The sequence below is a fragment of the Cebus imitator genome, unplaced genomic scaffold (genome assembly GCF_001604975.1).
Source record: "Cebus imitator isolate Cc_AM_T3 unplaced genomic scaffold, Cebus_imitator-1.0 Scaffold223, whole genome shotgun sequence".
Lineage (NCBI taxonomy): Eukaryota > Metazoa > Chordata > Mammalia > Primates > Cebidae > Cebus > Cebus imitator.
In genome coordinates, this window is record NW_016107538.1 from 253,305 (window position 1) to 268,997 (window position 15,693).

A 15,693-nucleotide genomic window follows, 5' to 3' on the forward strand; every position below is an offset into this window, starting at 1 on the left:
AGGGTTTCACCATGTTGGTCAGGCTGGTCTTGAACTCTTGACCTCAGGTGATCCACCCACCTTGGCCTCCAAAGTGCTTGGATTACAGGCGTAAGCCACCACGCCAGGCTGCTTTTATTTTTTCAATAAAACTTCTTTAGTGTTTCACTATGGAAAAATTAGGGGGAAAAAAGCAGATAAATGGGAGAAATTGAAAAGAAGAAACCCTCTCCTCTGGGTAGTCCCATCACCAAGAGATAACTGTTGATAATAGCTAAGTAAATATTCTTCCAATCTTTGTCTCATATATAGTAGTTTTTAAGCATTTGTTTTTATTCCAGAACTATAAATTTTAATCTAAGTGTTGTTTCTTCATACATTCAGAACAGGTATATTTACATTTTCTTTCAGTTGTTACAGAAGATGGCCCAGAGCCCAATGACAAAGGATCATTGCCACAACCACCTATTACCGAAGTGGAATCACAGGTGTTCTCAGAAAGACTTGCTACTGACACCGCTACATTTGATGCTACCTCTGAGGGTACCTTAGAACTGCAGCAGAGAAATCCCAAAGCAGAGAGACTGAGGTGGTCCCCTGCCCAGGGGAAAAGTTTCAGACAGATGGTTGTCACCCATAAGGAAATTTCCACAGGGAAGAAAGACCATGAATGTAGTGAATGTGGTAAAACCTTCATTTATAACTCACATCTTGTTGTCCACCAGAGAGTTCATTCTGGAGAGAAACCCTATAAGTGTAGTGACTGTGGGAAAACTTTCAAACAGAGCTCAAACCTCGGTCAGCATCAGAGGATTCATACAGGAGAGAAACCCTTCGAATGTCATGAATGTGGGAAGGCCTTCAGGTGGGGTGCTCACCTTGTTCAGCATCAAAGGATTCATTCAGGAGAGAAGCCCTATGAGTGTAATGAGTGTGGGAAGGCCTTTAGTCAAAGCTCATATTTAAGTCAGCATCGGAGAATTCACAGTGGAGAGAAACCTTTTATATGTAAAGAATGTGGGAAAGCTTATGGATGGTGCTCAGAACTCATTAGACATCGGAGAGTTCATGCCAGAAAAGAGCCTTTGCATTGAATTGAAGGGGAGAACGCCTCCAGACAGAATTCTGTGTCGCTCTAATCTACTTTAGGACTGGATCCCATAAAAGTTATAAGCTCCTTAAGATTTTTCCTGTGTCTTTCTTAATTTAGGAAAAACTGTTTACTTAGTTCCACCTGTAGAACATCCCTTCATGTCCTTTGATTAAGATACCGATATCAATTAGGATGTCATTGGCTGCAAGTAGTAGCCAAGTTGTTTTGCTTCTCCTTTCTAGCATGATCTTTGGCAAGATTCTGAACTGCCCAGTTGGCCCACCAGTAACGTCTACTTCATTAGAATTTGTTTGTTTTGTTTTTTTTTTTGAGATGGAGTCTTGATCTGTTGCCCTGGCTGGAGTGCAGTGGCATAGTCTAGGCTCACTGCAACCTCCACCTCCTAGGTTCAAGCGATTCTTCTGCCTCAGCCTCCCATGTAGCTGGGGCTACAGGCGTGCGCCACCATGCCCAGCTAATTTTTGTATTTTTAGTAGAGATTGGGGTTTCACCATATTGGCCAGGCTAGTCTCGAACTCCTGACCTTGTGATCTGCCCACCTCGGTCTCTCAGAATGCTGGGATTAAAGGCGTGAGCCACTGTGCCCGGCCTACTTCATTAGAATTTTTAACCTGGCACTGAGCAGCTGCTTGGGAAGTGTTAGTTATGTTGGTATTTATTTGTATTTATGGTGAATGGGTCTTTGGGCCAGGTTTTTTTGTTTGTTTTTTTGGTAGAGATGGAGTCTCACTATTTTGCCCAAGCTGGTGTCAAACTCCTAGCCTCAAGCAATCCTCCTGCTTGGCTTTCCAAAGTATGGGGATTACAGGCATGAGCCGCAGTGCCTGACCAGCTCTGGCCCTTTCTCAGACTCATACCAGTCTGCCTGCTCAGACAGGGTCACATCTTCAAGTGTCCAGTCAGGGGACAGAAAATTTGAAGAAACTTTAAAGAAGTATTAACTAGCAAAAAGGGATTATCTGCTAAAGGGAATAAATAAATCTCTAAAGAATTTAGGAGCTGGGTGTGGTGGCTCATGCCTGTAATCCCAACACTTTGAGTGACCGAGGCAGGACAATCACTTGAGGTCAGGAGTTTGAGACTAGTCTGGCCAACATGGTGAAACCTCATCTCTACTAAAAATATGTTTAAAAAAAAAATAGCCGGCATGGTGGTGTGTGCCTTTAATCCCAGCTACTTGGGTGGCTGAAGTAGAAGCATAGCTTGAACCCGGGAGGCGGAAATTGCAGTGAGCCAAGATCATGCCACTGCACTCCAGCCTGGGTGACAGAGCAAGACTCCATCTCAACAAAAAATATAGGAATAGGACAAGCATGATGGCTCACTCCTGTAATCCCAGCACTTTGGGAGGCTGAGGTGAACAGATCACTTGAGCCCAGGAGTTCAAGACCACCCTGAGCAAGCAACATGATGAAACTCCATCTCTTCAAAAAGACAAAAAATTAGCCAGGGGTGGTGGTGTGTGCCTGTAGTCCCAGCTACTTGGGAGGCTGAGGTGGGAGAATCACCTGAGCCCAGGAGGTTGAGGCTACAAGTCATGATCATACCACTGCACCCCAGCCTGGGTGACGGAGTGAGACCCTGTGTTAAAAGATACAGAAATAGCAGAAAAGGGAACAGCTACTACCACTACCTCTAGGGCTGAGGGAGAATTCTCAAGAAGTAAACTTAGAAGAGCCCCCACCCCTCTGAACAATATTGAAATTCAGACCTTATTGATTAGGGTGTGGCTATTCCAGTGTTGTGCTAGAGCTGGTCTGTACAGGCTGGCAAGAGCCGATTTTGCACATCACTTCCCAAATCTGCATTGAAATTAGCCATGATGCGAGTATTCACATTATGGAAATCAGGATACACAGTAAATGAGAGACTTTTTATTTTGGTTTTGAACTAGCTGTTAGCTAGTTGTTAAATATTTACCAACACAAGCCAGGCACAGTAGCAGGTGCCTATAGTCCCAGCTACGGAGGAGGCTGAGGTGGTCCGGCCTGGGCAACATAGCAAAATCCTATCTCAAAAAAATTAACATTTTTTTGGTGTACTTGTTGTATAGAGTGCAAGGGACAAATGCATTAGATGAGGCTGGAGAGATGAAATTTAGCAGCTATCTTGGCCTTTTAAGCCACATAAGGCATTTTGGATTTAAGAGCAGTGGGAAGCCATTACTAGGGAGTGACACCATCAGTTACTCAGTTAGGCACTTCAGAAAGATCACCTACAGTGTGGAAAATTGAAAACAGGCACTAGGAGACTTGTAACCTCCAAGTAATGTGACTACCTAAATTGAGGGAGTGGCCACAGGGATGTGGAAGAGGAGACAGACTTGAAAAATATGAAGGGGGTAAGATCAGGACTTTTGGGGGTCGATCTGACTTCCAGGAAGAAAACAGCCCACCCTCCCTCTAGACTCTAGCTCAATTTATGCTTCAAGCCAAACAGTGCAGATGGGTCCACATTTTCCTCCCAAGAGCCTTAGGCTCTGTCGGGGAACCCCATTCTACAGGCCTTTCTTGGGCACCTACCTCTGCACACACCTGCGAGGACCCCAAGGCCAGAGGTGACAGAGTGGCTGCCCTACAGACAGTGTGGCCATAAGCCCTGAGGGTGAGGGAGGAGAGCTATAGGCCAGAGAGCACGTGGAAATGGGGGAGCTTTGGGCTTAGGGTTAATGGAGTCAGTTTCCTCTTTCAGGCACATGAAAATTACTGAAGCAGTGCTTCAACTATACTACTAAACTTCAGAAGGAGGCTTTATATTGCAAAGTTACAGATGAAGAAGACTAAAATAGATGAAATAATTTGTCCAAGGCCACATAATTGGTAAGTGGCAGGGCCAAGATCTGAATCTAAATATGATTTCAAAGCCTGTGCACATGGCATTCTTTACTCAGAGCTGCAAGGAAGAAAAGTGGGGCTTTTGCATTTCCAACTTGAATTGTGGAGCAGAGAAAACCAAATTCACTGTCCTAGTCAGCAATACCCAGACAGATGAGTGCTTAGTCCCAATAATGAGACTATCTCTGCTGCCCAGGAACCAATGTGAAATTTAACTAATTAAATTTAAAATTAAATGTAATCGGACTGGCATGGTGGCTCATGCCTGTAATCCCAGCACTTTGGGAGGCCAAGGTGGGTGGATCACCTGAGGGCAGGAGTTTGAGACCAGCCTGGCCAACATGGTGAAACCCTGTCTGTACTAAAAATACAAAAAATTAGCCGGGTATGGTGGCAGGAAACTGCTACTCCCAGAGGAATTGGAGGAGAGTCAGGGAAGGCCTCAGAGGACAAGCCCATTGCAACGGTCCTTGAAGCTGGAGGTAAACAAGGGTGGGGATGGGTGATAAATGGACAGTGGCCCTGGGAGGAGGGATGGAGTCTGTAAAGGCAAGGAGGCATCAAAGGGCTGGGTATATGTGCGTACAAGCAGATCAGGGTCGCTGGTGCATGGTGCTGGTGCCAGTACTGGGGTGGGAGGTTCTGGGACCAGGATGCCATGGGCTCCAGAGGCATGGTGGCGTGGGGAGAAGTGTCCTGAGAAATAAGTGGTATGATGAGAGCTGTGATTTCCAAAGCATAAGGAGAATGGACAGGAGGCTGGCAAGGAGTATGAAAGAAAGATTTTTGAGGATGATACAGGCAAAAGATCTGACTTCCTCTTCCTTTGTTTTTCAGGGCTGAAAGTTGCAAGTAAAAGGGATTTTTTTTCTTTTTTTTTTAAGACGGAGTTTTGCTCTTGCTGCCCAGGCTGGAGTGCAGTGGTGCGATCTCGGCCCACTGCAACCTCTGCCTCCCGGGTTCAAGAGATTCTCCTGCCTCAGCCTCCTGAGTAGCTGGGATTACAGGCATGCGCCACCACAGCTGGATAACTTTGTATTTTTAGTAGAGATGGGGTTTCTCCATGTTGGTCAGGCTGATCTCAAACTCCCAACCTCAGGTGATCCACCTACCTCAGCCTCCCAAAGTGCTGGGATTATAGGTGTGAGCCACCAAGCCTAGCACGGATATGTTTAAAGCAACCTGTGGCTATCTTGTTTTTGAGTAAATGCTTTTATCAATTCCAACTGAAGAAAAGTTTTGGTTCACCTGTTAACATTGTACTTGCCCACATCATAGAAAAATCAGATAATCATTTATTGCCACTTATTTATTAATTCATTCATTTATTAATGAGTGGCAACCCTGGGGTAAATACTCTTCTGCAAGAGTTAGCCCTGTCCTCAAGGAGCAAAGCAAAATTACTGCCAGAAATGAAGAGGAGGCAAGATCAAAGTTTCATGTCAGAATGAAAGTGTCCTACAGTGAGTTAAGTCCCCATATCCCTGGCCACTGTGCATGCTCAGAGGCTGAAGTTGATAAGAACCGGGCTGGTCTTTTCCACATTGGCCTCAAAGGTCCTCTCCAGTGTGAATTTCCCAATGAACTCCAAGGTGAAAATTCCATCTCAAGGTTTTCCCATACTCTACATAGTAGTGTTTCTCACCAGCATGAACTCGAATGCCAAGGAATCTCCCATCCCCACCTGAAGGCATGAAGCTCTCCCAGGTCCTTCCCACATTCAGGGCACTCCTGGGGTTCCCCCGACTTCAGTCAGTGGAATGGAACCTAGATTTGTAGTGCCTACTCTGACTAATGTGCCTCCGCACCCCCATCTATCTACAAGCTGGGTATGTCCAGCTTGGAGAATGCTCGACATACCCAGATGACCAAAGGCATAGAAGCATTTGCTGCTTTTTTTTGTTTGTTTTTCTTTCTTTCTTTCTTTTTTCTTTTTTTTGAGACAGAGTCTTGCTCTGTTGCCAGGCACCAGGCTGGAGTGCAGTGGCAAGCTTGGCCCACTGCAACCTCTGCCTCCCAGGTTCAAGCAGTGCTCCTTCCTCAGCCTCCAAAGTAGCTGGGACTACAGGCACACGCCACCATGCCCAGCTACTTTTTGTATTTTTTAGTAGAGACGGGGTTTCACCATGTTGACCAGGATGGTCTTGATCTCTTGACCTCGTGATCCACCAGCCTCAGCCTCCCAAAGTGCTGGGATTACAGGCTTGAGCCACCGCTCCCGGCTGCTTATTTGTTTTTTTCTTGTAAATCTGTTTTAGTTCTTTGTAGATTCTGGATATTAGCCCTTTGTCAGATAGGTAGATTCTAAAATTTTTTTCCCATTCTGTTGGTTGCCTAATGNCCCTCTCTATCACCTGGGCTGGAGGGCAGTGGCATGATCTCGGCTTACTGCAACCTCCACCTCTCGGGTTCAAGTGATTCTCCTGCCTCAGCCTCCCGAGTAGCTGGGATTACAGGCACACACCACCATGCCCAGCTAATTTTGTACTTTTTGTAGAGATAGGGTTTTGCCATGTTGACCAGGCTGATCTCAAACTCCTGACCTCATGTGATCCGCCCACCTCAGCCTGCCAAAGTGCTGGGATTACAGGTGTGAGCCACGTGCCTAAGCCGGATTTGCTCCTTTCTTGATGATTCTCTGGATAAACCGCCCAGAAAGCCTCCCAGACCTCTGCCCACTCTCAGCACATAACTACCGTCCCTCTTAGCAAGATGCCTCAAATGATCAGCTCCACCGTCTGACACTCATAACTTCCATACCTATCTTCTTAGTCCCTCCAACAGTCTTAGAGACTTCAGTGACTTCTTACTAAAGCCAACCCCGTCTTTCGTGTTTTGAGTCTATACTTTCCGACTGCAAATAAGTTTAATTGTAATAATTAGATATTAAATAGTTATATTAGGCCTGGCTTGGTGTCCAGAAAAGCCTGGGCCGCGGGAGGGACTCTCTAAATATCCGTGGGATGTGAAATGCTCTCACAAACTGCAAATACCAGAAGGCGGAGAGACAAAAGCACAGGCCCACTGATTTGCCCCCAACTGCCATCCCGACCCCACCCGCACACGCATGTGGGAGTCTTAGCGGACGCCCCACATCCCGCGCACGCGGCCGTGTGCCCGCCCGGACGTCCCTCAGCCCTCAGCGTCCGACCCCATTGGTCCCCGCCCCTCAGCCCTCGAGCCCCGCCTCCGGCCGCCGAGGTCCTGCGCTAAGGAGCGGTCCTCCCAGCCCTGCGACAGACACGCTTCCGCCCGCACCGCTGAGGCTCCTACCTCTCGGATACCAGACAGGCTGGCCTACAAGCGCATTTGGGGGACTTTTTGGAGACGATGAGTACCAACAGAATTGAGTCCAGCAGAAGACACCTGCCTGTAAAGCGTATTATCAGTTATTAAAAACAACTGGTGTTCTCGTCCGCGGTACTGTTGGAGAGTGGAGTGACTGACGATTCCCAGGGCTGGGAGACCAGGGCGTGGGAAAGACGCCCGGGGGCTTGGGACGGGGCTCGAGCTCGGTCCCGGGGCTCCTGAAATGGGCTTCCACCGTCCAGTCGGCCACTGCCCTCAAGCTACCTTCCTCCTCCCCGTCTGTGCATTCGTGCTGGCTCAGCGCTTCGGGGAGAGGGAGAGGTGGGCGCCAGGCTGCATGGCCGCCCTGCCTTGGAGACACCAAGCCCTCTCCTGGTCCGCAGCGCTGACGCCGTTGGGCTGTTGAGACGCCGCGAGTGTCCGCGAGTGCCGCGCCCAGTGCAGGTGCTTCACGTCCCAGGCGGCCAGCGAGTGGTTGACGACGGTGTCCACCTGCCCTGCTGAGGCTGCTCCCTTTCTCATGTGATCGCCAGAATCGTCCCCGCCCCATCCCACTGGGCTTTTACTGGGGTTCACCCAGGCAAGTCTTTTTGACATACCTTCATTCCAAAAGCTGAGGGGTGCGGTGAAGAGGAAGTTACTGCGGAAGTGACTTGTCTTTTTTATTATTATTTTTATTTTGAAATGAGGTTTCACCATGTTGGCCAGGATGGTCTTGAACTCCTGACCTCGTGATCCGCTCATCTTGGCCTCCCAAAGTGCTGGGATTACAGGCGTGAGCTACCGTGCCTGGCCTTTTTTTTATTTTTTATTTTTAGAAACTCGATGTTTATTTTCCATGAATCATATGTTGTTTAAGAGCCCACACAAGAACAGCTTAAGACCATTCAGTGGCTGCTCCTACCCATTCAGTGGCCTGAGTAGTGGGAGCTGCAGACCAATCTTCCGTGGCAGGCTGGGCACTCCAGTCTTCAGTAGGGAACTGCTGGATAGGCACAGAGGGCACCTGCACGCCTTCAGACCAGTCAGCAATCTCAGGCTGAGTAGCAGTGAACTCAGGAGCTGGAGCAGTCCATTTGTCCTGAAATTCCTCCTTGGTCACAGCCATTTCAGCAGCAGCCTGCTCTTTTTCAGTCTCTTCCAGATCTCTGTAGAAGTAGAGATCAGGCATGACCTCCCACGGGTGTTCACGGGAAATGGTGCCATGCATGCACAAAACTTCCCGAGCCAGCATCCACCACATCAAACCCACTGAGTGAGCTCCCTTGTTGTTGCATGGGATGGCAATGTCCACATAGCACAGAGGCAAATCTATGTTACACAGAGCAATGGTAGGTAGGTTAACATAAGATGCCTCCATGAGAGGCTGGTGGTCAGCCCTTGGATCAGTAACCACAAGCAGCCGTGGCTCCCAGAAGGCTGCCTGGATCTGGTTGGTGAAGGTTCCAGGAGTAAAGCGGCCAGCAATTGGAGTGGCTCCAGTGGCAGCAGCAAACTTCAGCACGGCCCTCTGGCCAGTATCCCTGGAGGATCTAACACTGACATCAGCAGGGTTTTCAATGGCTACAATGGCATGAGCTGCCAGAAGCAGCTTCTTCCAGGTCCTCTTCAGATTTATGATGTAGATGCCATCATTTTTCCTTTTATAGATATACTGTTCCATCTGGAAGTCAAGGTTGATGCCACCTAAATGGGTTCCTGCTGCCAGGAACTTAAGGACATCCTCCTCCTTCATTTGCAGGACATCAAGAGCTCCAGACATTGTGAAAGTTTCCCTTTAAGTTACGATGGGAATCCAGAACAACGCCATTGGGAGCCCTTGGCAGGTAGCTCAGAAAGCTTTTTTTTTTTTTTTTTTTTTAAAGGTAAAGGTTTAATTTTGGGAACAGCGATCAGAGGAAGGGTTTCAGAAGATCCATGAAATCTCTGAAACTGCCGGGCAAAGCTTTCCTGGTTCTCAAAGGAGATTATTGACGTAGCAGCATTAAGAACCTGGCATCCGCCAGGAATCAGAACACTTGTAAAAATTGAATGGTAAACAATCAGCAGTACCCACTGCCACCCTGACATTTCCATAATAAGGTGATTTTTTTTTAAAGGCCATACAAATGGTCTGGAAATATTTTACATTAAGTTGTTAATAATGAAGAAAAACTTGTATACCAACACACACACAGTAGGTAACGTTTGTCCTGTTATTTAAGATGATCTCACCAAGCAAAGCAGATGATCAAGGACACATAATGTACACTGTATGCAAAACCAGAAGCTAACAAGCATGTTGGGGTACTTAGGCAAGATGAAACTTACAAGGTGGGGACAAAACTGGTAAAGTCCTATTAAAAACCATAATGAAACATAATGCAACTTGGAATAACAAACATTACAAAGGCATTATATCAGTAACATTGTAAAGAAATATTTTATTCACCTAAGGTGTTAGTATACCATTAAAATTCGGGAAGGAAGAAAATGTACATGGGCATAGCTTCAAAAATTCTTAAGGGTATTTCTGGGTATTTAGGTAGAACTTTAAGATTGTGAGGCCTGTGCGGTTTTTTTTTTTTTAAAAGGTCTAAAATTAAGACAATTCATGTATTTTCCTTGATAGTATTGTGTTTGCATAAATCCTCACCAGTCACGATTATGGTCAGATGCTGACTCCCAAGTAAGTTGAAGAGGGAGGGAGGCAAACAGAAGGAAAAGAGAAATCTTCCTGAGATCTCTGGGTAAGATGTGTTAAGAAGACAGCAAATTGAGGTTACAGGATTTGCATATAGTGTACATAACAAGATGAAGGTAATTTCATTCACCAGAAATCTGTGGGGCAGGGTTATATCTATATATGGTAGATTTTTCTGGAAATGAGACGTGAGACCTCCCACTTAAGAACCTGCTCAGGAGCAACAGGTCACTAAATTGCCTCCTAATGTTTAAATGAATGGTTAACTAGAGGACATTTTGCTGAGCAGTGATGGGTTTAAGAAGGTAATTGAGCTAGGCACAGGGGAGGTAAGGGGATGGATTGGATATATGGTAGGCAAAAAAGGAGGTGAGGTGGCTGAGCCTTGAGAGGGGAGGACAAAGAGAAAAAAATTCATTGGTGGTTTGGCCAGTAAGGTACTTCCAAGAACAAAGTGTCTAATAGAATGCACAGTGTGAACTCTTCTCCGCTTCTTACACAGTATCTTCAGTGAAGTCCATATTGCTCAGGGGTGTTTGTGTGAATAGATTTTTTAGGAGAAGCTTGAAGGGGCGCCACATTCTCTATCAGGGCTGACAAGAGGTAAATATGGAAATAAAATATGTAAACACAGCCTGGTGCTGTGGCCCATGCCTGTAATCACAGCACTTTGGAAGGCCGAGGCGGGTGGATCACCTGAAGTCGGGAGTTTAGACCTGCCTGACCAACATGGTGAAACTCCATCTCTCCTAAAAATACAAAAATTAGCCAGACATGGTGGCATGCGCCTGTAATCCCACCTACTCAGGAGGCTGAGGCAGGAGAATTGCTAGAACCTGGGAGGTGGAGGTTGCAGTGAGCCAAGATTGTGCCATCACACTCCAGCCCAGGGGACAGGGAGAGAAAAAAAAATGCAAACACAGGAATCAGGCATGGAGGGGACAGGTGAGATCCAGGTTTCATGTGAGAAAGATATAGCTTGGGCACAATTCAGTTTGTGCTCCAGCAATGAAAAAAGGAGTAAGAGAGCACACTTCACTTCTAATCATCCTAAGGGAAGAAGTAAATCAAAGAACTTCCCCTACTAGGAGTGTGACTGTTAGAGGCAGAGGTATCTGGAAGGATGTGGAAACTGTGCAATCATCTATTTGTACAACCCTTTTCTCAAGCCAAGGATATAAGCCTGGGAGACACCTATGTTGGAGTACAGAATAAACCATTTGGTGGATTTTTTTTTTCTTTTTTTTTTGGCTGTGGTCAGTTCTGTTACCAAGGACATTATTTAAATTCACTATATTCAAATCTATGTAGAAATTAGTAATAGAAAATGAGCAAAGGATTTCAAATAAGGCAGCGATGAATCTGCCTATCTGCAGCACAGCACAGTGGTTAAGAGCATCAACCAGGATTGGAGTCTTGGCTCTAGCACTTAATAGCTGTGTAATCATGGGTAAATCACTTAGCATCAACCCTTCTGCCCCTCCTTATCTTTTAAATTGGGGTAAGAACACCCACATCATTGATGGTTGTGTAACTATGTAAATTAAAAATCATTCAACTGAACACTTAAAACAGCTGAATTTTATGGTATGTAAATTCTATTTTTATAAAGCTTTTAAAAAATGAGTACCCACATCATAGAAATGATGTGAAAATTAAAATATAAACTGGCACTGTGCCTGTCATGTAGTAAACACTCAGTAAATATTAGTGACTAATATTAGTGTAACAAAGACAAGATCAAAGAACCATAAAGAGATATAAAGTTAAATTTTTAAAGATTTAAGGAATTACTGGGCTGGCTGAAACTTCAGGGATCATTTAGTTCAACTCCTCCATTTTACAGATGAGAAAATTGGAGACCAGCAAGTGAAGTGCCTTATTCAAGGTCTAGCAGCACTAAGACCAGATCCCAGGCCTGTAGGATCCCCATTATTAGTGCAATTACCGCTAACACCACTGCCTCAGAAACATAGACACATGAAAAATGGAAGCTGTGTTTTCCTTAAAAAAGAAATAAGATATAGGAGAACACGAAAAACAAGCAGAGATGGTGAAGGAGGAATTTTAAAGCCAGGCATGGTAGCTCACACCTGCAATCCCAATACTTTGAGAAGCTGAAGCAAAAAGATTGCTGGAGCCCAGGAGTTCAAGACCAGCCTGGGCAACACAGCAAGACCTTAGCTCTATTTTTTTAAAGTTATTTTAGAAAAAAGAATTTCAAGGCCAAGGGGCAAAACCAAGAAGAGGCTACCACATCCCAACTTAGCCAGTGCCTCCAGTGGGGTCCAGGTCATGAGAACTCAAGTGCTTTGGCAAGGCCAGACCCTGGTTTGTTATCAGATGAACTGGCTCATCACTGTAGCCAGGTGCCTTGTGGAGGTGAAGCCACAGTCCTCTCTGCTACTTCCTGTCACAGTATCTGTCAGCAGCAGTAGGGGCTGGAGCCAACAATGAATGCAGCAGAATTCTTGGGAGCAGTCAGTCTGAGCACCCCTGAAGTTTGGACAGCTCCTGAAGAGCTGCTTCTGCCCATGCTGAGTAGTCCGACTTCAATTGTTTATCCCCTGGTGTTGCCTAATCGGCCCCTCTGGATGCTAAGGCCTTCACTTACAATCCTGTTGTAAATTGCCTGTCAGTTCCTCCACCATGGCAGCCTCTTCAGATGAATAAGGAAGACTAACAGATGTGAAATGACCCCAAACTTCCTGCTTCTTGTCATTAATGCTGCCATCTTCTAACTTGACAGCAGGGCTTAAAGATTTGGAAGCTTATAAAAGCTTACTAAATTATTCCAATGCTAAACAGTAGACAGGAGAATAAGGTGTGTCTTATAAGTTATGACTTTCTAATATTTCAGGGGGTAACATTCAATGAGTCTACTCTGTCATTCTTAGGAGGTGGTAGAATCCTGTTTTCACAATTTTGCTGAAGAGTAATTTAGGATGGCTGGTACTGACCCTTAATGTTATGTGATCCACTGGGGGAGGAGAAAGGAAGGGAAGGGAAGGACAGAGGGGAAATTAAGGCCTGAAATAGCTTTTATAATTTAACTCAGTACATTGAAACTTCTGAATGACTAATTCATAAAAGTGCCTCACTAGCGCCTGCAGTCCTAGCTACTTGGAAGGCTGAGGCAGGAGGACTCCTTGAGCCCAGGAGTTCAAGGAAGCAGTGAGTTATGACTGCGCCACTGCATTTCAGCCTGTGTAACAGAGCAAGACCCCATCTTAAAAAAAAAAAAAAAAAAAAAAAAAAGTACCTCATCTTCTTCAACCGTTTAAATAATCAGTGAAAGGACAGAGGAGATTCTGTCCATTCATTTGATTTGAATATGTGGGGTGCATATTATGAACAAATGAATAAGTTGGACTTTAGTTTTTCCACCAAAAGCTTTCCTATTTTGCAGATTACTCCATACAGTGAACGCTTTGATGTCGGAGGAGGTGAGAGCTCCGACTAAAAGTTTTCTGACACTCTTGGCACTCATAAGGCTTCTCTCCAGTGTGAATTCTCTGATGTATGATAAGTTGGGAATGCTGGCTAAATGTTTTCTCACACTCACTACATTCATAAGGTTTCTCTCCAATATGAATTTTCTGGTGGAGAAGCAGCTCAGAATTATCCCAAAAAGTTCTTGCACATTCATTACATTGATGGGGTTTCTCTCCAGTATGAATTCTCTGGTGGACAATAAGGTGAGAGGTCCGCCTGAAAGCCTTTCCACACTCAAAGCATTCATAGGGCTTCTCTCCAGTGTGAATTCTCTCATGTCTAAGAAGTTCTGAGTTCCCCCTGAAGGCCTTCCCACATTCCTTACATACATAGGGCTTCTCACCAGTATGAATTCTAATATGTCTAACAATCTCTGAATTCTGGCCAAAAGTTTTCCCACATTCATTACATTCATAGGGTTTGTCCCCTGTATGAATTCTCTGATGCCGGATAAGCTCAGAACTCTGACCAAAGCCTTTCCCACACTCATTACACAGATATGGTTTTTCTCCAGTATGAATTTTCTGGTGTCTAATAAGGCCTGAGCTATGCTTGAAGGCTTTGCCACACTCATTGCATTCATGGTATCTTTCTTCGGTATGAATTCTCTGATGCTGAATAAGCTGTGAACTAACCCTAAAGGTCTTCCCACATTCATTACATTCATATGGTTTCTCTCCAGTATGGATTCTCTGGTGTAGAATAAGGGCTGAATTTTGACTGAAGGCTTTACCACATTCTTCACATTTATAGGGCCTCTCTCCAGTATGAATTCTATGATGGTGGATAAGATGTGAACTCTGAATAAATGCCTTTCCACATTCATTACAAGCAAAGGGTTTTTCTCCAGCATGAATTCTCAGGTGCCGTCGAAGGCTTGAATTAGTTCCAAATGTCTTTCCGCATTCTTTGCATTCAAAAGGTTTTTCTCCACTGTGAACTCTCATATGCTGGATGAGATGTGAGTTCTGGTTAAAGGCTTTCCCACATTCTTTACATGTATGAGGCTTTTCTCCCACAGAATTTCTCTGTGTTTTGTTAGGTTCTAAAATCTCTATGAAGTTTTGGCCAGAGGTAGCAAATGCACTCACTCCCTCTGTTATAGTATCTCCCTGATGTGTCACCAAATTTGGGCTGGGACTGCAGCCTCTCTTACCCTCATCATTCTCCCGGTCTTTCTCACTTGAGGGTGATTTTTTAAAAATCATCAACCCTGATGTAAAGTCTCTCTCCTGAGGAGACATCTGCTCCATGATCTCTTCCATGGACTCTCTCGAATGTCTCTCCGACATGTCTTCTTCACATCCTGCTCCAAACTCATGACCTTGGTAAACCACTCTTGGAAATTTTTCTAATATTGACCCATGTGGCTCAGATTCTTCAGAAATTTCTTCCTTGGGAATCACCTCCTTGTTCTCAGTCCCCATATCACAATCTGAAATGAAAGTAAGTATGTGAAGGGACCGTATCACATTTAAGTGAAGCTAACACTAGAGGAGAACAGAGCTTTGATGCGGTTCTCATAGCACTCAAAAACAGCCTTGGTCAGGGTAGGGGGGTGGCTGAGGCAGGAGGATTGCTTGAGCCTGGGCACGTCAAGGCTGCAATAAGCTGAAATGCACCACTGCACTCCAGCCTGGGTGACAGAGCGAGACCCTGTCTCAAAACAAAAACAAACAAAAAACAAAACAAAACAAAAACAGTCTTGGTGTCTGGCAAAATGACAGAATGCTGCCAAAGAGAAAATAAAGATTTAGGATTATGGTGGACATGCTAAACAGTGGGGCTGACTAAAAGGAGTGAGAAAAGATTTAAAGAGAAAGTAAGAAATGGATGATAAAGAGATGCTGATAAAAAGATCCATACTATTAATGGTGAGTTGGGTTAGAGCCTGAAGGTAATAAAGAAAACATCTAGGGAAAATGGTGGCCCCATATTAATAGATAGGTATATGATAAATGTTGAAAGAAGGGACAAAAATGACAAGGCAAGGCCAGACATGGTGGTTCACGCCTGTAATCCTAGCACTTTGGGAGGCTGAGGTGGGCAGACCACTTGAGCTCAGGAGTTCGAGACCAATCTGGGCAACATGGTAAAACCCTGTCTACTAAAAATACAAAAATTAGCTGTGCCTGGTGGCATATACTTGTAGTCCCAGCTTCTTGCAGGGGGCTGAGACAGGACAATCGCTTGAACCAGGAAGGGGGAGGTTGCAGTGAGTCAAAATTCCACCACTGCACTCCAGCCTGGGTGACAGAGTAAGACCCAGTCTCAAAAAA

General features: G+C 45.3%; 3 protein-coding genes across 8 annotated transcripts in view; 1 reads left to right on the forward strand and 2 right to left on the reverse strand.

Annotated features, from left to right (window-relative positions):
• Window positions 1-4,794, forward strand: part of ZNF232 (zinc finger protein 232) — an 11,020-nt gene extending 6,226 nt beyond the window's left edge. For 2 of the 6 annotated variants that reach the window (XM_017496714.2, XM_037727211.1), the window contains exon 4: window positions 364-1,262. In XM_017496714.2, the coding sequence (XP_017352203.1) occupies window positions 364-1,073 (710 nt within the window). In that variant the 3' untranslated portion in view covers window positions 1,074-1,262. Of the gene's footprint in view, window positions 1-363; window positions 1,263-3,784; window positions 4,166-4,764 lie in introns of those variants that run through there. The other 4 variants (XR_005195189.1, XM_037727212.1, XM_037727210.1 and 1 more) reach the window with 4 other exon arrangements.
• A 3,300-nt stretch (window positions 4,795-8,094) lies between these two features.
• Window positions 8,095-9,071, reverse strand: LOC108281242 (40S ribosomal protein SA-like). Its single transcript, XM_017496720.2, has one exon. It carries the CDS (start codon window positions 8,996-8,998, stop codon window positions 8,114-8,116), a length of 885 nt encoding a protein of 294 aa, XP_017352209.1. The 5' UTR covers window positions 8,999-9,071; the 3' UTR covers window positions 8,095-8,113.
• Window positions 9,072-11,124: 2,053 nt separating this feature from the next.
• The window catches only part of ZFP3 (ZFP3 zinc finger protein), a 16,272-nt gene continuing 11,703 nt past the window's right edge, over window positions 11,125-15,693 (reverse strand). Inside the window, exon 2 of the mRNA XM_017496719.2 lies at window positions 11,125-14,849. Coding sequence (XP_017352208.1) covers window positions 13,330-14,841 — 1,512 coding nt within the window. The 5' untranslated portion in view covers window positions 14,842-14,849 and the 3' untranslated portion in view covers window positions 11,125-13,329. The remainder of the gene's footprint in view (window positions 14,850-15,693) is intronic.